Raw genomic sequence first — 18,192 nt, 5'->3', positions numbered from 1 at the left:
CTACAAAGTTTCAATTATAGAAGATAAATAAATCCCAGATACCAGGGCCTCTGCTTGGGTTGCCGGGGGGCGTGGCCAGCCTGCAAACCACCACAGGCCCCTCACCCAGGCCGTCCCACACCCCAAGGGAACCCCCACCCTGATCCGGGACACCCTTCAGGGCAAACTAGCCGGTCCACACCTGTGCACCAGGCCTCTATCCTACTAATCCTATCTAATAAAAGAATAATATGCAATAATAGAGGGACCAGGTCTGCAAGGGAGAGCAGTTGTGGGCGGTCAGGCCAGCAGGGGAGGGCAGTTGGGAGGGTCCAGGCCTGCAAGGGAGGGCAGTTGGGGGGAACCAGGCCTGCAGGGGAGGGCAGTTAGGGGCAACCAAGCCTGCAGGGGAGGGAAGTTAGGGGCAAACGGGCTGACAGGGGAGCAGTTAGGCATCAATCAGGCTGGCAGGGGAGTGGTTAGGGGGTGATCAGGCTGGCAGGCAGAAGCGGTTAGGGGCAATCAGGAAGGCCAGCAGGCGATCAGTTGGGATCCAGCAGTCCTGGATTGTGAGAGGGATGTCCAACTGCCCATTTAGGCCCGATCCTACCTGGGATCAGCCTGCAAACCATCAGTCAGACATCCCTCGAGGGGTCCCAGATTGGAGAGGGTGCAGGCTGGGCTAAGGGACAAACCCCTACCCCGTGCACGAATTTGTGCACTGGGCCTCTAGTCTTTTTATAAACATTCTTACCGTCAATTCTTTGTCCAGAGTCTATATATTGTGAAGGGTTTAATGCCCAGTGTAGCTGACGCTGAAATTCAGCTCTGTCTTCAGTATGGATAAGTTCATACACACTCTGATGTATGACATCAGACTAAGGAAAAAAAACACAAAGAAATAAAACAATAGTACTGATTTAAGAAATATGACATACTAATGTAATTTCAGAACCTAGCTAATTAGTGATGAATAAAGCAAATGACTTGCAAAGCTCTCCAGTTACCCAAGACAGGAAAAGCTAGAAAGAGACTAGCTCTAATTGATAAGCCAGAAGTTATTTGCCACATAAATGTTTTTCAGTGAAGTAAGTCGCTTCTTTACTCCTTAACTGCAACATAATACATCCTGCTTATTTTTGTCCCCTTTTGATCTTTTAAGTCCTACGTTTTTAACAAAACTTTTTTGGAAATACCCAGTTGTCTCGGACTTCTCTAAGACGAATAGTATTCATTATGTATTTTCTTCACTGTTTTCTAACAGTTTTCTGTAGACTGAGTTATTCTAAGCAGACTCCATAAAAGTAAGGAATATGCCTTTACCAGAGTAGAATGCTTCCTCCACTAATTACCTCCAGTGATGACCCCTTAATCCTTAAACCAGTATTTTTCTAACTTTTTTTTTTTTTACTGCAACTCATGGTACTGAATACATTTTCCATCCATCACATATGTACATATACACACATGGAAGTTTCACAAAACACTTTGTGTATTCTACTTTATGCCATACTAAGCAACTAAAAAGAATGGTTGATGGTGAATCACTATATCTATATCATTGCCCACTAGGGAGTGACAACTTGCAGTTCAATGGTGCCTAAGCCACCACCCATGTCAGACACAAATGTTTACTTAAAGAACATCTAGGCTAATGTGTACATATAGGGAAAAAATAGATTGGGAAATAGCTAATCTCTTTGATTTCATGATGGATAGGAATTACATTATCAAATAATTAAGATAACTAGGTAATTACGTTTCAAACAGGCCTTTCAACAGACATCAGTGTATTTTCTTCATAATTTAAAAAGTCTGAAAGCAATTTTAAGGCTGGGTAGCAAAATTCCAGGAATATCTTTAGAAATTGTGGTAACAGCTAGATTCCATTAGTTTAGCTCTTTAGCGAAATCTCCCTATGAACTTGACCTTCTAGCATTAAGCCATCTCTATGACAGCCATTACACAATTGCCAGAGTTATCATCTGAAACACAAGTTGGAGTATACACATTCCCTTTAACATAAACCTTTAGTGGCTTCCAGTGTGTGTAGAGCACAGACTAATCTTCAGTTTAAATACTAGTGTGAACAGTGCTTCTCAAACAAGCAGTTGACATCACCTGTGAGCTTGCTAGGAATACAAATTCATGGGTCCTGCTTTGATCTACTGAATCAGAATACTGGGGGGTTTGAGGCCTAAACATTTTATAAAATTTTATCAAGTTCTTCAGGTGAGTCTTATGCAGGTTAGAATTTAGGAACTATTGATACATAAGTATACCTAGCATTCAACTGTGCTCAAATCACATCTTATATTCTTTTCCCTCAAATATATCAAACACCTTACTCACCAGTCCACTTATTCACTATTCATTCAATAACATTAAACAAACCGGACACATTCACCTCTTTGAAGGACTTCCAGTCCACTACTTATAGTTCTACTGTCTTTTCTTCCCTGTGTTCCCTCCACAACTGTCAACCCATCTGAATCCTACACTTTCTTTAAGTTAGCTTAAATAGCATTTCCCTCAGCAAAGATTCCATAATCCCCATAAATCAGAATGAAAGGTATAAGCCATGGTATACCTTTATATATTACCTCATTTATTTCATAGTTGCCCTATGTCCTCCAGTGGATATCCATATGAATTAGATGGCAAATATCCTCTTGCCTGCCCCATTCAAACCCTATCTGCCCCTTCCCTGAACATTTCTTTTATATAAGAGTTCCTTCATAAGTGAAAGGAGAAACACAATATGCATAAATCCCATAAACATTTAAGGAAATTATAATGTAGTAAATTATTAATAGTATAAAATATATTAGCTGAAAATACATAATTTTTATTTTATAGCACATATTTTGATATTTTATATATAGAAATTATTGTGTCCCTAAAGTATAAGATACAAAAAAGTACAAGTTTTTTTAATGACCTGAGAATAAATATTTACCTGCTGAAATCCCAGATAATCTTGTATAGTAGAAGAAGCATAAAAGACCAAGGCATCTGTAGTGACAACCAACACAAAGCCATTCAGAGCCTACCGAGAAAAAAGTTATAAAATCAGTATGTGACTAATATTGTCACTCATAAATATTGACTTCAATTAAGGCTGTTACTTTTATTGCTAAAAACTCTTCTCTTTAAAATGGCTAAATGATTACAAATCACAAACACACACACACACACACCACACATCTGGTGAGTGGAGCATTACACACTACTGCAGTGCAAATAGAAGTGGAATGCGACAATGGGTGACTTCTAACTCAAAATGAACTGGAAATAATTAAACGACCCATGAACGGATTCTCCATTTGCAACTGTCATCCTAATTATAAGGAACTATATTTATTAAAATTTACCTGTAATAAGAATTCTCCTTCATGAAAGTTCAGGCCTTCCCCAAATTTTGTTCTACAGTTATCCTGGATTCCATTTCTGTCAGTTGGGGAGGATTTTAGTGCAACTTTGGAAAAACCAGAAAAACAATGATACAGTAAGAAGTTTTAAAAACAAATGGTTTCCAAAGGCTCTGAAGGAAAACCTCTATTTACCAAACCAAACAAAAAAGGAAATACTGGTGTGTACTATAATGACAGTAAATAACCCTTTGCCAATGGGTGATTTCCAACTCAGATGACAGATTCTTAAAAATAACTTTTGATGGGTTCCCTATATAATTTTTGGAATATAACTTAGTTTAGGAATTTCAAAGAATTGTATGGTGCTGCTATAAATTCTCCTCCCATTCCTATACTAGTATTACTTATGAGAATAAGGTTCATCAAAACATAACCTATAAAAATAATTTTAATACCTACAAATAATATTCTAAACATCAACGAACTAGTGGTGGTCAAGAGAAAGAATCAACCATGCACCTTATCAAGAAATATATTTCCATTAAATTTAGAATGTCTTGACTGGTTTGGGGGTAAAATGCTGTCGGTATTATTATTGGGTGCATGTTAAATCTACAAACCAACTCATGAAGAATTATCATATTTATGATGTTGAATTATTCTATCCAAGAACATGTATGTTTTTCCATTGGCTCAAGTCTATATTCTTTATCCCACTGGAGTGTATTAAAGTCATCCACAATAAAGATCGCACATTAATTTTTTGTGTTTAATCCTAAGTATCAGACATTTGTCAAGTGGCTTCTCCTTCATTACTATCTTCTAACTGCTTGTGAATAATACAGAGTGTCCCCCAAAAATGTACACACACTTTTTTCTGATGGCTCAGTTGGTGTTTCTTTTTATATTTAACCCATGGAATAATAATTATTCAAAGTGTGTGTACATTTTTGGGGATACCCTATACATATGAAAGGAAGGCTGATGGCATGGTGGGATGCTTACTACTAGCAGTGGCATACTGTAATGTTTTTCTCCTCTTCTTCCCTCCTATCTCTCTCTCTCATTGTGTGTGCGCGCACACATGCATGTGTGTATTTGTAGTCTGGGAGGCAACAGCTAAACAGAAGTAATAACTACTATTTACCTATGTAGAATTTTTCCAAGCACTCTCAAATATTATCTTATTTAGAAACATGTGAATGTTGGTGTCTGATATAATTAAGTTCACATCTTAGCTCTGCCACTTAACATGTGAGCTCTTGCAGCCTGTCTCCTAATATGTGAAGTGATAACTGAAATAAACCAACCAACCATCGTGCAGGATTGCTGTGAAGAATAATGAGAATACAGGTGAAGTTCCTGGCATCCTATATAATAAAAGAGTAATGTGCAAATTAACCATCACTCTGCTACACCCACAAGCCACACCCACAAGCCACGCCCACCAGCCAATCAGGAGCAAATATGCAAATAAACCCAACCAAGATGGCTACAGCCACAGAGAGCAGGAAGGAGGCTTGGGTTTCCCCGGCAATGGAGGAAGCCAAGCTTTCTGCCTGCCCTTGCCGGGCCTAGGCCTCCACTCAAGTTTCAATGATAGAAGATACATAAAACCAAACAGAAATGGCAGCAGCCACGGGGCTGGAAAGAGCAGGAGGCTAGGGTTGCCCGCAGCGATGGAGGAAGCCAAGCTTTCCACACACCCTGGCCGGCCCAGGCCTCCAGTCCAGGCTACAAAGTTTCAATTATAGAAGATACATAAATCCCAACAGAAATGGCTGCCCCCACGGAGCAAGCAGAAGGCTTGGCTCCGCTCCAGGCTACAAAGTTTCAGTTGTAGAAGATAAATAAACCCCAGATACCAGGGCCGCCGCTTGGGTCACCAGGGGGCGTGGCCGGCCTGCAAACCATCACAGGCCCCTCACCCAGGCTGTCTCACGCCCCAAGGGAACCCCCACCCTGATCCGGGACACCCTTCAGGGCAAACCAGCTGGCCCCCACCCGTGCACCAGGCCTCTATCCTATCTAATAAAAGAGTAATATGCAGATTGACCATCACTCCAACACACAAGATGGCTGCCCCCATGTGGTCAAAGATCCTGCCCCCATGTGGACACAAGATGGCCACCACAAGATGGCCAGCAAGGGAGGGCAGTTGGGAGGGACCAGGCCTGCAAGGGAGGGCAGTTGGGGGCGATCAAGCCTGCAGGGGAGGGCAGCTAGGGGTGACCAAGCTGGCAGAGGAGGGAAGTTGGGGGCGACCAGGCCTGCAGGGAAAGGCAGTTGGGAGGGACCCAGGCCTGCAGGGGAGAGCAGTCGGGGGGAACCAGGCCTGCAGTGGAGGGCAGTTAGGGGTGACCAGGCATGCAGGGGAGGGCAGTTAGGGGCAAACAGGCTGGCAGGGGAGCAGTTAGGCATCAATCAGGCTGGCAGGGGAGTGATTAGGGGGTGATCAGGCTGGCAGGCAGAAGCAGTTAGGGGCAATCAGGAAGGCAGGCAGGCGAGCAGTTGGGAGCCAGCAGTCCTGGATTGTGAGAGGGACATCCCTAAGTGTCTGGCTGATCAGTGGACCGCCGGACCAGTTGCTATGATGCGCACTGACTACCAGAAGGCAGACGCTCTGACCAGTATGTTAGCTTGCTGCTGGGGTCTGGCCAATTGGGACTGAGCGGCCGTATGGGACTGAGCGAGAGGGTCAGACACGCTCTGGAGCCCTCCCACAGTCCCTCCCCTGCCAGCCAACCAATCTCCCATGCTCCCTCCCCAGCCAGCCGGCCCCCATTGGCTCCAATCAGGACTGGGCGAGACTGCCCATATTGCTGGCCAGGCTGAGGGACCCCACCTGTGCACTAATTTGTGCACTGGGGCACTAGTCATATAAAACCATTTCTTGTTTGAAGTTTATGTTCTGGTAAATCATCAAGTGCATGTGTCACACTGGGATCTCATGCCAAGTTCTTGCCTTTGCAGAACCTGAAACATATCTCTTTGAAAGAAGAGGCCAAAAGTCTGGCCTCTGAATATAACAACTGCAAAAGGCCAGAGAACCGATTTCCTTAGGCCAAAAAAATACTTTTAGGTAAATTAATTGATCTACCAGTTAATCAAGACCAAAGGAAATGCTTAATCTCTTCTCTCTGAAAAGGCTTTTTCTCCTTTTCTACTCTGTAAGTTTTGTTGTTGCTGTTTGCTTTCTAATGGCCAAATTTGCTTAAATGCATTAAAACCTTATGATGTCAGGGTTAACTCCATTTCTTTTCCAAAATCTCCAGTATGTGGCACAATTTAAGAGTTATACCAAATATCAGTAAATTTTCTATTAAAATGATAGCAAAAATGTACACACAAAACTAAAACTCTTACATTAGGAAACAAGTGAAACAATCTTGAAAACTGACACACTAACAAGTGTCAAACTTAAACTCTAAATTATCTTAGTAGGAATCTTTTAAAATTAATTTTTAATCAATAGCATTGATGTTAGTTCCAACCAGAGTTATTGGCCCACTGAGAAGATGAATAAGGAATGAAAGAAACCATTCATCTCAGAGTAATTTACAATTTCTTTTTGGCCTTGTATTGGGGATATTAGCCAGTGTAATTATACATTAGACAGACTGCCTTTAAGTAGGGAATTTAAGCTATGGAAATAAAGAACTAGAAAAGAATGTCAAAAATATTAAGTACCAAATGAGATTTAACTAAAGTATTATAGGAACTTGAGACAGAAAAGAAGAAACTTGTTCTAAACAGCAACGCCTACCATTCTAAATGTTGGAAGGATATTTAATGTGTATAAATACTGCTTAAGTAGGAAAAGTGACAAGTGCATTTTGGGAAAGGATCACTGGAGGGCACTTGGAAAAACAAACGAATGTTTCTGTTGCTCTCATATTTAAGGTTAATAATCAGTAAAGGATTTAAGTAAATATTGTGCAAAGATGCGTTCAGGAAGGGTGAACTCCCTTTCCATTGTCATCTAAAAAAATACAATGTGACATTTTAGAACACTTCTTTTATGTCCTGGCCTTTCAACCCCAGCTATGTAATTTATGCCTTCCATGAAGTTTGATCTCTCTTTCTTGATATACCCACTACTTCTCCCTTCTTAAAATTACTAGAAGCTATAGTAATTAATACTACTCACTTTCACATATACATCTCATGCCTTGATTAGAAAGCAGAAGAGTCAGAAAGTGACCTAGGGTATTGTCATCAGTGCCTCTCCTTAGCATCTGAGTGGCCTTCAGTAATTTCCTTAGTAGTAATATACATACTGAGCACACATTGTATATCAAGCAGTTTCCATGTATTACATCTTATTTAATGTTCATAATAGTCCTATGAGACTGGACGTTCTTGACCTTTCAATATTTTCGGAAACTGAGACTTATGGAGGTTAAGAACCTTTCCCAAGGTCATTGAGCTCTAAGTGGCAGAGCCTGGATTAGAGGTAGCCTGACCCTGAATGTGTGTGCTATTATTAACCAGCTACCAGACATCTCCCCCTGCTAACTCCCTTCGACCTTTAGTTTCCTCATCTTTAAATGAGGACAGTGATAGATCTGGAGACAAATTCTTGTGAAGCCTAAAATAACATGTAGGGTACCTGGGTAATAAGACCTGGAATCTGTAACTCACAGCTATATGCTGCGTTTACACACCCTCAAACTGTTATGGAAAACTAACACTGAGTGCACACCAGGAATAGTGGCGCATTTTCTCACCTCTAAACAGAGAGTATGAATGAGTATCCAGTAAGACTTCTGTGATACCCACAATGTTATCTACAACAAAGATTTGAAAGTACTACAAAACAGTAAATTGTTATAAAAACTACATGCCTAGTCAGATGCATAAAGACACTTTTAACATATACCATGAGAATTAAATACACGACAGTTAATAGAAAGAAAATGTAATCTCTGAAAAAAAGTCACTAGCTGATTCTGCTACTTGGGGAGCATTTGCATACTAAACAGACATTTGTTAAAATACCATGTGTGGGATTACCACACCTTCCAAAGTGTGCAGATGTGACACTGAACATTCAGTGGAATATTAATAAACCAAAAATATTTCAACTATTTCTTCACTGAAAGATCAATGAAGTACAAGTAAAACTTTAACTGATGATGGAATTTAAGTGTAAATATATTAAGCTTATCAAATTGTCCCATTACAGACTGATTCAAGTGTTATTTCCACATGAATTTAACCATATCCATATTTCCTAGTACGGCACTTTTCTTCCTTATATATCTAAGCTCAGATTTCCATTTCTCCCTACAAACCAAGTATTTCCTCTCCAGAAAATACACTCTGAATTGTCAGAGAAATTCAAGAGGAAGAATTATTGGCATGTGGTAAACTATATTTTGTATTTTGTTACTATAGTTTGCATTTAAACAGAATGAGGACATGATAAATGTCTTGCCAGGGAAAATCATAAGCCTTTTAAATACTAATTGTTGCTATAAATTCAATTTATTTTATAATAATATTTATCATCTCCTTTATTACTTCTGGAAGGAAAAGTTAAATTCCATTCCCACACTGATATAAGCATAAAAGAGCAAAGCTATCACTTATAAAATTCAACTACATAAACTTTTATAAATTAGGTAGGGTTAAATAATGCAGTATTTCTTAACAAAAAGGAAAACATATTTGGTTTAGCAAGCATACTGTATCCATACTTTCTACCCTCACCAAAGCAAACTGTCACTTGTCACTGAACAAAGTGTCTAGAGTTGAGTGTGTGCCACTTCTGAAACAGAGAAGGGGTAATAAATTATTACACATTATATCAAAAAGGCTGAAAAATACAAAATTAATTCCACAAAGGGATTCTCAGATTATATTAATATCAGGTCCATATGCCTCTACCTATATTCAACAACAAAGTTCTCCATTAAAAAAAAATATCATTACTCTGCAAAAATTCTTTATCATTGATAAAACATTTTTTTTATTTTTTTTATTTTTAATAAATCTTTATTGTTCAGATTATTACAGGTGTTCCTCTTTTTCCCCCCCCATAGCTCCCCTCCACCTGATTCCCCACCCCACCCCATGCCCTTACCCCCTGCCACTGTCTTCATCCATAGGTGTAAGATTTTTGTCCAATCTCTTCCCGCACCCCTCACACCCCTTTCCCCCTGAGAACTGTCAGTCCACTCCCTTTCTATGTCCCTGATTCTATTATATTCACCAGTCCATTCTGTTCTTCAGATTTTTTATTCACTTGATTTTTAGATTCACTTGTTGGTAGGTATGTATTTGATGTCATTTGGTTGTTCATAATTTTTATCTTTACCAAAGCCCCACTGAAACAAGTCCTGCACCATAAGCGTGTCTCCAGCGCAGCAGTTCTTCCATTATAGACACAGCGGGTCCTCACAGCCAACTGGCCTGGAGGTCAATTCCTCCCAGTGTACCAACAGCAATCAAGGCTTAACTACACCAAGACTTTGCACTCAGCCCATAAGGGGGTGTACCAAGAGCGTCCTCCTCAGGTGATTGGGGAGGCTGAGCTACTGGCCCCTATAGGTCACCTACCACACAAAGCCACTCCATCAACACAGGGAAGCAGCCAAAATGCGGAGACAAAGAAACATGTCACAAATGAAAGAAATGGAGGAAAGCAAACACTGGACGACATAGAGTTCAGAACCACATTTATAAGGTTACTCAAGAATCTTCTAAAAACCGCTGAGGAACTTAGACCTTTAAGGATCTTAATGAGAATGCCAAAAAAAACGGAAAAGGACCAGTCAGAAATTAAGCATACACTGTCTGAAATAAAGAATATACAGAAATTCAACTGTAGATCAAAGGACCCCAAGAATCAAACCAAAGATCTGAAATATGAGGAAACAAAAAACACCCAACCAGAAAAACAAAAAGAAAAAAGAATCCAAAATTATGAAGATAGTTTAAGGAGCCTCTGGGACAACTTTAAGCGTACCAACATCCGAATTTTTGGGGTGCCAAAAGAAGAGAGCGAGCAAAATATTGAAATCCTATTAGAAGAAATAATGACAGAAAACTTTCCCTACCTGGTGAAAGAAAAAGACTTACAAGTCCAGGAAGCGCACAGAACCCCAAACAAAAGGAATCCAAAGAGGACCACACCAAGACACATCATAATTAAAATGCCAAGGGCAAAAGACAAATAGAGAATCTTGAAAGCAGCAAGAGAAAAACGGTTAGTTACCTACAAGGGCGTACCCATACGACTGTCAGCTGATTTCTCAACAGAAACTATGCAGGCCAGAAGGGAGTGGCAAGAAATATTCAAAGTGATGAACAGCAAGAACCTACAACCAAGATTACTCTACCCAGCAAAGTTATCATTCAGAAGAAGGTCAGATAAAGAGCTTCACAGACAAAAAAAAGCTAAAGGAGTTCATCACCACCAAACCAGGATTACATGAAATGCTGAAGGGTATTCTTTAAGAAGAGGATGATATAACCATTTTAATTGTAACACTTCCTTCACAAATCTCTTATTTTTAGGACAAATCCACTGCCAACTCAAAACATCACGCAGGCAAGCACTTTTCCTGTCCTGAGAGGACGAAGACAACGTGGACCGCCGAGGTTAAAGGTCTTATCTAAGGCCACAAGATTAGTGAACTGAATTCCCTGCATGTCTCCTGCCTGCAGGTGCTTTGGTTACATGACACTCTCCCTGTACCACACTGAGATAAAGAGAAGGAATGCTGTCTTCATCACACACAGACTAGATACCTGACACTAGACACTGTCAAGAATCCAGCTAACACTGAAATATTCTCTAAAACTGACCATAAAAGGCACCCCCACATCATGTGGGCAAATTGAAGGCCAGAAGAAACAGGAAGGATTCAATACAGACAATTTTAGGTTGAGTTGAGCCAATTTGACTGCTTCCCACCCACTGCTGACACCTGAATGGTTTGATGGCTTTTATGGACAACCAAGAACCAGAAATTACTTCCTCCAGTATTATCTTTCTGTATAGACTTCCATTCCATTTTTGTTTACACTTTCATGTGCCATTTTCTCTTTGGCCCTCTAATTTAAGAACTTGAAACACCAAATGAAAGCAATTTTTTTTTTTTAAATATATTCCACTGATATTTTACAGAGAGGAAGGGAGAGGGATAGAGAGCTAGAAACATCGATGAGAGAGAAACATCGATCAGCTGCCTCCTGCACACCGCCCACTGGGGATGTGCCCGCAACCAAGGTACATGCCCTTGACCGGAATCGAACCTGGGACCCTTCAGTCCGAAGGCTGACGCTCTATCCACTGAGCCAAACCGGTTTCGGCTGAAATGAAAGCAATTTTAAGTGAACTCATTATCACCTTACCATGGTTTCATATTTCACACATGCACAAATTTGCTTTCCTCTACCTCTGCCCATCACTAAGACATTTCATCTTTGGTATTATTCCTCTTACTCTATATACTTTCCCCTGGAAATTTTTATTAGCTTCCACGGTTTAAAATATTAGTCCAACTATATTATAATGACTCCAAAATCTAAATCTCAGCCATGAACAAATAAATAAATTTGAGCTGCTGATTAAAACTGGTTGATCAAAAAGTCAAAAAGCTGTAAGGGCAGGATTTAAAAATAACACATAAAAAGATTAATAAATAAAAATTAGTCATAATGTGTGTCATTACAGGCCTTAAAGTGATTAATGTTATATTATATAAACACAGTTTCTAAAACACTGTAATGTGAAGATGTAATTTTCCATTAACCAGGTCACAAAGCATCACAAAACAATCAAGTGGTTTAATTATAGACATTTAAAACATGTATTTGGGGAAAAAATAAAAACAAAAAATCACCTAAAGTTGTCTGGCTTTTAGTATTATCTCCTCCCTCCCCCCAAAAATAAGACTAAAGGATAAATTTATGACCAACTGGACCTTTCATGGCCAAGCAATTAAGGATCCTAGAGTCATAAAACACTTGGTAATGATCAAAGAGAAAACCCATTAAAAGTAATAAATTTAAAAGACAGGAAAGAAGCAAAACATGTAATAAAGGATGTAATGAGTTTGAATTACAGTTCGAATCTTTGATATATATTTGTCACTGTTTATTTTTTTTAAATGTGTCAAAGCAAACAAAAACACTCAGAGATGAAAGTAACCTATAGAAAATCATACAATATTAAACTTAATCATGAAATCTAATGAACTTCACATTTTAAATTAGAATATGGGATGAAAAAGAGATTATGTTCCTGATCCAAAGAGTTTATATTGTTGAGTGTAAGAGCCAAGATTTGAATACCACCTTAACCTGACTCCATATGAATGGTATTCTTTTTATTCATCCATGTTTCAATTTACATGAATTTGATTATATAATTATATAAAGTTCATAAATTAAAATTCAAAAGAATCTCTAAATTTTAACATTTTAGTTACTGAAGGTGTCACAAATATTATAGAGTTTCATATTTAAATGTGAATTCTGGGGGGAAAATACATATCTGAATTACAATGTAAGAAGGCTAATGCCATGGGTAAATGAAACTGAACACTATTTGATGATTTCAAATGTGCTGATCTTTTAGGCAAACAAACCCACTTTGAACAATTCTAGAATTAGGAGAATATGAGGTATAACTTCCAGTTATAAAATAACTTATGGGGATTGTAATGCACTGTTTAGGGGATCTATATATATAAAAAGCCAGCGACCAGAACACTGAAACAAATGGTTGCTATGATGCCCACTGTGGCTGGCCAACTGGCCTGATCGGGGGCAGGGCTGGCTGGCCAACCTCCCATGTCCCCTTCCCCCAGCCAGCCCTGCCTCTATTGGCCCCCATCGGGGTGGACTGGCTGGACCCCACCTGTGCACAAATTCGTGCACCGTGTCTCTAGTATAGTCAATAATATGGTAATCATTTGTACAGTGACAGATACAAACCCATTTAACTTCATAAAATGTCAACCCTTCAAACAGCTTTTTACTTCATTCATTTTTACTGCTTGTTCAAGCTCATTCTTGGTATTGATACATGCATATATATTTGTTTTTCTTTTTTTTTTAATATATTTTATTGATTTTTTACAGAGAGGAAGGGAGAGGGATAGAGAGTTAGAAACATTGATGAGAGAGAAACATCGATCAGCTGCATCCTGCACCCTCCCCACTGGGGATGTGCCCGCAACCAAGGTACATGCCCTTGACCGGAATCGAACCTGGGACCCTTGAGTCCGCAGGCCGACGCTGAGCCAAACCGCTTAGGGCTATATATATTTGCTTTTCAAGATAATGTTCTTGTTACAGATACCAGAACAGGACTGAAATCCAGGGAAACATGCAAGCGAAAGATGAATAAACACAAAAGCTCTCTTTTAAAAACCTAACGAACCGGAAACGAACTGTTAAAGCACCTACCAAAAGAAGACTAAGAAGAGAGCACAAATAATTTTTAATTTAAAATAAAGTCACCAAAGACCCACAGTAAACAGTGAAGTTGAATAAATGTTAGATCATCACGTAATGTTAACTGTTCTCATCCTCTCCTCACACAGCATTTTTTAGACTTAATGAGATTTAAAATACTCCAGTATGCAAATAATACACTTTATAAAATGGTGATTATTTTAATGATTCAAGACTCAGATTTCCCCCTACATTACCTAGTTTACAAAATAACCAGATAACTATTCCCTATGACATTTGCAAATGCAAGATTCTGGAATTAGAAACTCAGATCCCTAAACTCACTTTTGTCAGACTTAATGTATTTGCACGAAATCATGTTTCTATTTCTTGTGGAAAGAAAAACTGTTTCCTTTCTACAAAGTAAATTTATTCATCTCACTATTTAAAGGGTCATACGGAATAACCCATGACTCAGACAGCATGTTGGAGGTAAAAGATTTCTCAGTTAATGATTACATTTTAAATGATGCAATACTTACTCTGAATATTTTACTAAATTACCAAATACTACATGCCATTGACCCCTACTACTGTCTCATAGAAAGAAGACTTTTCTGTCTTTTTACCTCAGATATTTGTGTCTCAACAGAGAACATGGATTAGTTATTTCCAACTTTTTAATTCTGCGGATTGCTGTCCAAAAGGAGAATAATTTAAACACAATACTTATATGATGATGAATATTTTAAAAGGTGATAATGAACTCTAATTCAAATTTTCATGTGCTGAAATTACTCTTCCTAACAATAAAATATTACCGTACCTATTCAGATTGGTCAACAAGACCAATGCCCACTGTTTCATCCTGACACTGAGAGAGACAGTATAGGAGGAAACTACCCTTTCTCTGAAGATCAACCAATTTCAAAGGCTGGATCATAACTGCCCACATCCTACTCTCTCTTAATAAACTATTATTGATTACAGTCATGAAGTTATTGTATAGTAAATGTTTTCCATCTCATTTTATGGTTTGTTTCTTCCTCTTATGTTCCACTTTTTTAAAAAATTATTATTAAACAAGGACGGTATCATCTTAACATTCTGGAATCCGATGAGAAGCTTTGAAGATGACGTGAAGGATTTTAAGACCTCTTCCAGTCTGCATCTCCAGCGCGGAGTGCACACACTCCTCGGGTCATAGCTCCACTTGCCCACTTAGCTGTACTCGGGCTCCCTGCTGCTGTGACTTACTCTCTCCTCAGAGGTGAAAACTTGCACTTGATAATGTTTAATTGCCAACATCAGAAAACAGCAATATTGGATTTCTGTTACTTGCTAAAAACAGAAAGGATCTCTAGAAATTCTTGAAAAATACAATAATTTAGAGAAGTCTTTAAAAAATAAGAATAAGCAAGGAGGAATATAAGGTAATGCAGAAGAGCAGTGCTACTGAGGAAAACTGAGCAGAACTTAAGCAGCTTCTACTGTTTTAATTAATACATTATTTCTGTTATTAGTATATGACTAATCCCAAAACGTGTCTAAATGTGTCCACTGTGCAGAACTAAAAACAATAAACTATCACCTTTATTTTTTAACTTTTCATGTCTCAAATTTGCAAAGGAGGTGATTTTTTTAAATCCAGAGGCCTATGTGTACATCCCATCGATGCTAACAAAATAAAAAATGTAACAAGACTGCCAGACTGCTGTGAAGCACAAAAGGAACATCCAGCAAAGAAGAAAAGGTGCAGTGGCCCAGGAACAAGATGATAAATATAAAGCGATGTCAAAGGAATGCAGAGGATGGCTAAGGAAGGCACAGGGCAGTCTGAAAGCACCAAGAAAGGAGAGAGTGATACTAGTAGGTTCAAAAGAGGTGATAGAGATTTGAGTCCTTGAATACGCCTACATGTCTCACTGTCCAATCCAGCCAGTCACAGACCATGTAAGAACTCTGACTACAACAATTCAATAAAACAAATTATTTCTTGCATCTGGATATTTATAGACAGAGAATAAACTAATTGGTACAACCAACAATGGCAAATTGGCTATTAACAGAAAGATTATCTGGAAATAGTAAAAAAAAAATATTAACATCTTAAACAAGCCCCAGAAATATATGTCTAAACACATCAATCTAGAATATTCAATACGAATTTTACATTGCTTTTCAGACATAAGTTAATGAAATTAAGTTAATAAACATTTATTGAATGCCTACTATGGGGTGGGCATTGTTTTAAGTGTTTAAGCTATTGTCAAGGAACTTCCATTCTAGTGAGAGAAATAGGCAATATCTGGCATGTTTAAGTGCACCCCCCCCAAATAAAGCATTATATTATAACTTTTTTATAATGATTATGTCATCTGTATCATCAGCAAAGAGTATAAACTAAAAAACGATTCTCTGAGCTTCACTGCCTAGAATATATATGTAGTTCAAGAGTTTTTAAGGATTACATTCAAAGTTTCCTTCAAGTATGTCTTTAATTGAAGCCCAAACTAATAACACATCCCTTGAAAATACTCCTTAAATGTTGCATTACAAGTATTTAATGTACATTATTAAATATACTGTATGTCAGTTTCTGAGACACTAGACCTTAAGCTATTAGGGCAGAAATGTTTTTCCCCTCTGTTTCTTCTTTTTGAATTCAGAACCCACACAGTGTATAGAATAAAGCACAATTTTGAATTACAAAATTTATTATAAAACAATTTAAAGTTAATAGTGTCAAAGAACTGCTTCTAACCTTAACTGAAAAAATGGCTGTCTTGTTCAAGCACTTCTCTTGTTCAAGCACTTCAGTTATATTTTAGAATGTTTTAATTAAATATGAATAAATATTAGTGTTGTACTTAAAAACTTTTAAGTATTGCTTAAGCAGGATAGCAGAGCCCCAAAGTTTAAAAAGATCCATCCAAGTTAGATTATTTAAACTTGCAATAAATAGATGTATTTTCTTGGAAAAATATCTATTGTTACAGTAAAACTTGAGTTTCCTTTCTAACAAGATTGTATGATTACTCGTTTATATTGTCCTTTCCGCAGGAATTCACACACCCCCTGTTTGCATCCTGTTATTCTCTTGGAGCTTCCCTTAACTTCACTAGACTGTTTCCCTAATAGTGGTTTTAGCACACAGAAATCCTGACTGCCAACAGTTGGCATTTAGCATGCTTCAGGTCATAAGGATTACCTTAAAATTTTACCCTGTGTTCTCTCAAAAGATTGTATTGCCATCCTAGACCACTGGACACGACTTTGGTATCTTTTTTTACTGATTTTTTCCCTTACCTTCCATCTAACTCTGTTCTTGTACTTGGCACAACCTAAGAAACTGTTTAGTGTACGCTTGCCACTGAAACCCAAGCAAACACATTTGTCGTCTTCCTCAAATTTTGTACATTTGGATTTGTCTTTCTGAAGGCAAAGTAAACAATGTTTTTAAAAGTTAATTCAGGGTTTTATCAAGGCCATATTAAATCATTGCCTCAGATTCATCTAGGCTGCTTATTAAAAACTAGAGGCCTGGTGCATGAAATTCGTGCACTGGGAGAGGGGGTTGTGCTCAGCCGGTCTGTGCCCTCTTGCAGTCCAGGAGCCCTTGGGGGATGTCTGACTGCTAGGGAGCGGGCCTAAGCCAGCAGTCAGACATCCTTAGCGCTGCTGTGGAGATGGTAGAGGCTCCCACCACCGCTGCTGTGCTCGCCAGCCATCAGCCTGGCTTCTGGCTGAGCGGCGCTCCCGCTGTGGGAGCACACTGATCACCAGGGGGCAGCTCCTGCATTAAGCGTCTGCCCCCTGGTGGTGTCAGTGTACATCACAGCGAGCGATTGAGCATCCTTAGTATATCATTAGCATATTATGCTTTGATTGGTTGGACAACTGGACGACTGGGCACTTAGCATATTAGGCTTTTATTATATAGGATACAGATTCCTGATTTCAACATAACTTATGTAGAATCAGCATAAAAGGGGCATGCCCTAGAATGTGCATTTTTAACAAGCTCTTCAGGCTATTCTGAAGCACAATAAAAACCTGTAATATAAAGGACCTACAATTCAAGATAATATAACTAAGGAATGATGCAAATAGGGGAATAAGAAACTACTATCAAATGCACTGAACAAAAAATAAAGTCATTAACGGAGCTAAGAAAATCCTTTGTAACAACTAAGAACTCCATAATGAGCCTGCTAAACTATGGCATTCTTTGGAAACTCCTTAACTTGAGGTACTAAACATGACACACATCTAATCGTGAAAAAAAATGTATGTAAATGTATACATTAAATATACATATATATTAATGTGTGTATATGTGTGTATGCATGCACACACAGCCTAGAAAGCAGGAATTATGTAAGTATTAAATAGCACACTGGATACACATCCACTAAGCAGCTTC

At 38.6% G+C, this 18,192-nt stretch overlaps 1 protein-coding gene across 1 annotated transcript in view; it reads right to left on the bottom strand.

Moving 5' to 3' along the window:
• AHR (aryl hydrocarbon receptor) overlaps window positions 1-18,192 on the bottom strand; it is a 43,245-nt gene that overhangs the window by 10,068 nt on the left and 14,985 nt on the right. Inside the window, exons 3-5 of the mRNA XM_080666964.1 lie at window positions 3,354-3,457; window positions 2,939-3,028; window positions 734-857 (exon numbers count right to left, since the gene is read on the bottom strand). Coding sequence (XP_080523090.1) covers window positions 734-857; window positions 2,939-3,028; window positions 3,354-3,457 — 318 coding nt within the window. The remainder of the gene's footprint in view (window positions 1-733; window positions 858-2,938; window positions 3,029-3,353; window positions 3,458-18,192) is intronic.

The sequence above is a fragment of the Plecotus auritus genome, assembly GCF_963455305.1.
Source record: "Plecotus auritus genome assembly, chromosome: 4".
Lineage (NCBI taxonomy): Eukaryota > Metazoa > Chordata > Mammalia > Chiroptera > Vespertilionidae > Plecotus > Plecotus auritus.
The sequence above is the reverse complement of the archived record's forward strand: the minus strand, read 5'-3'. Positions and strand labels throughout refer to the sequence as shown.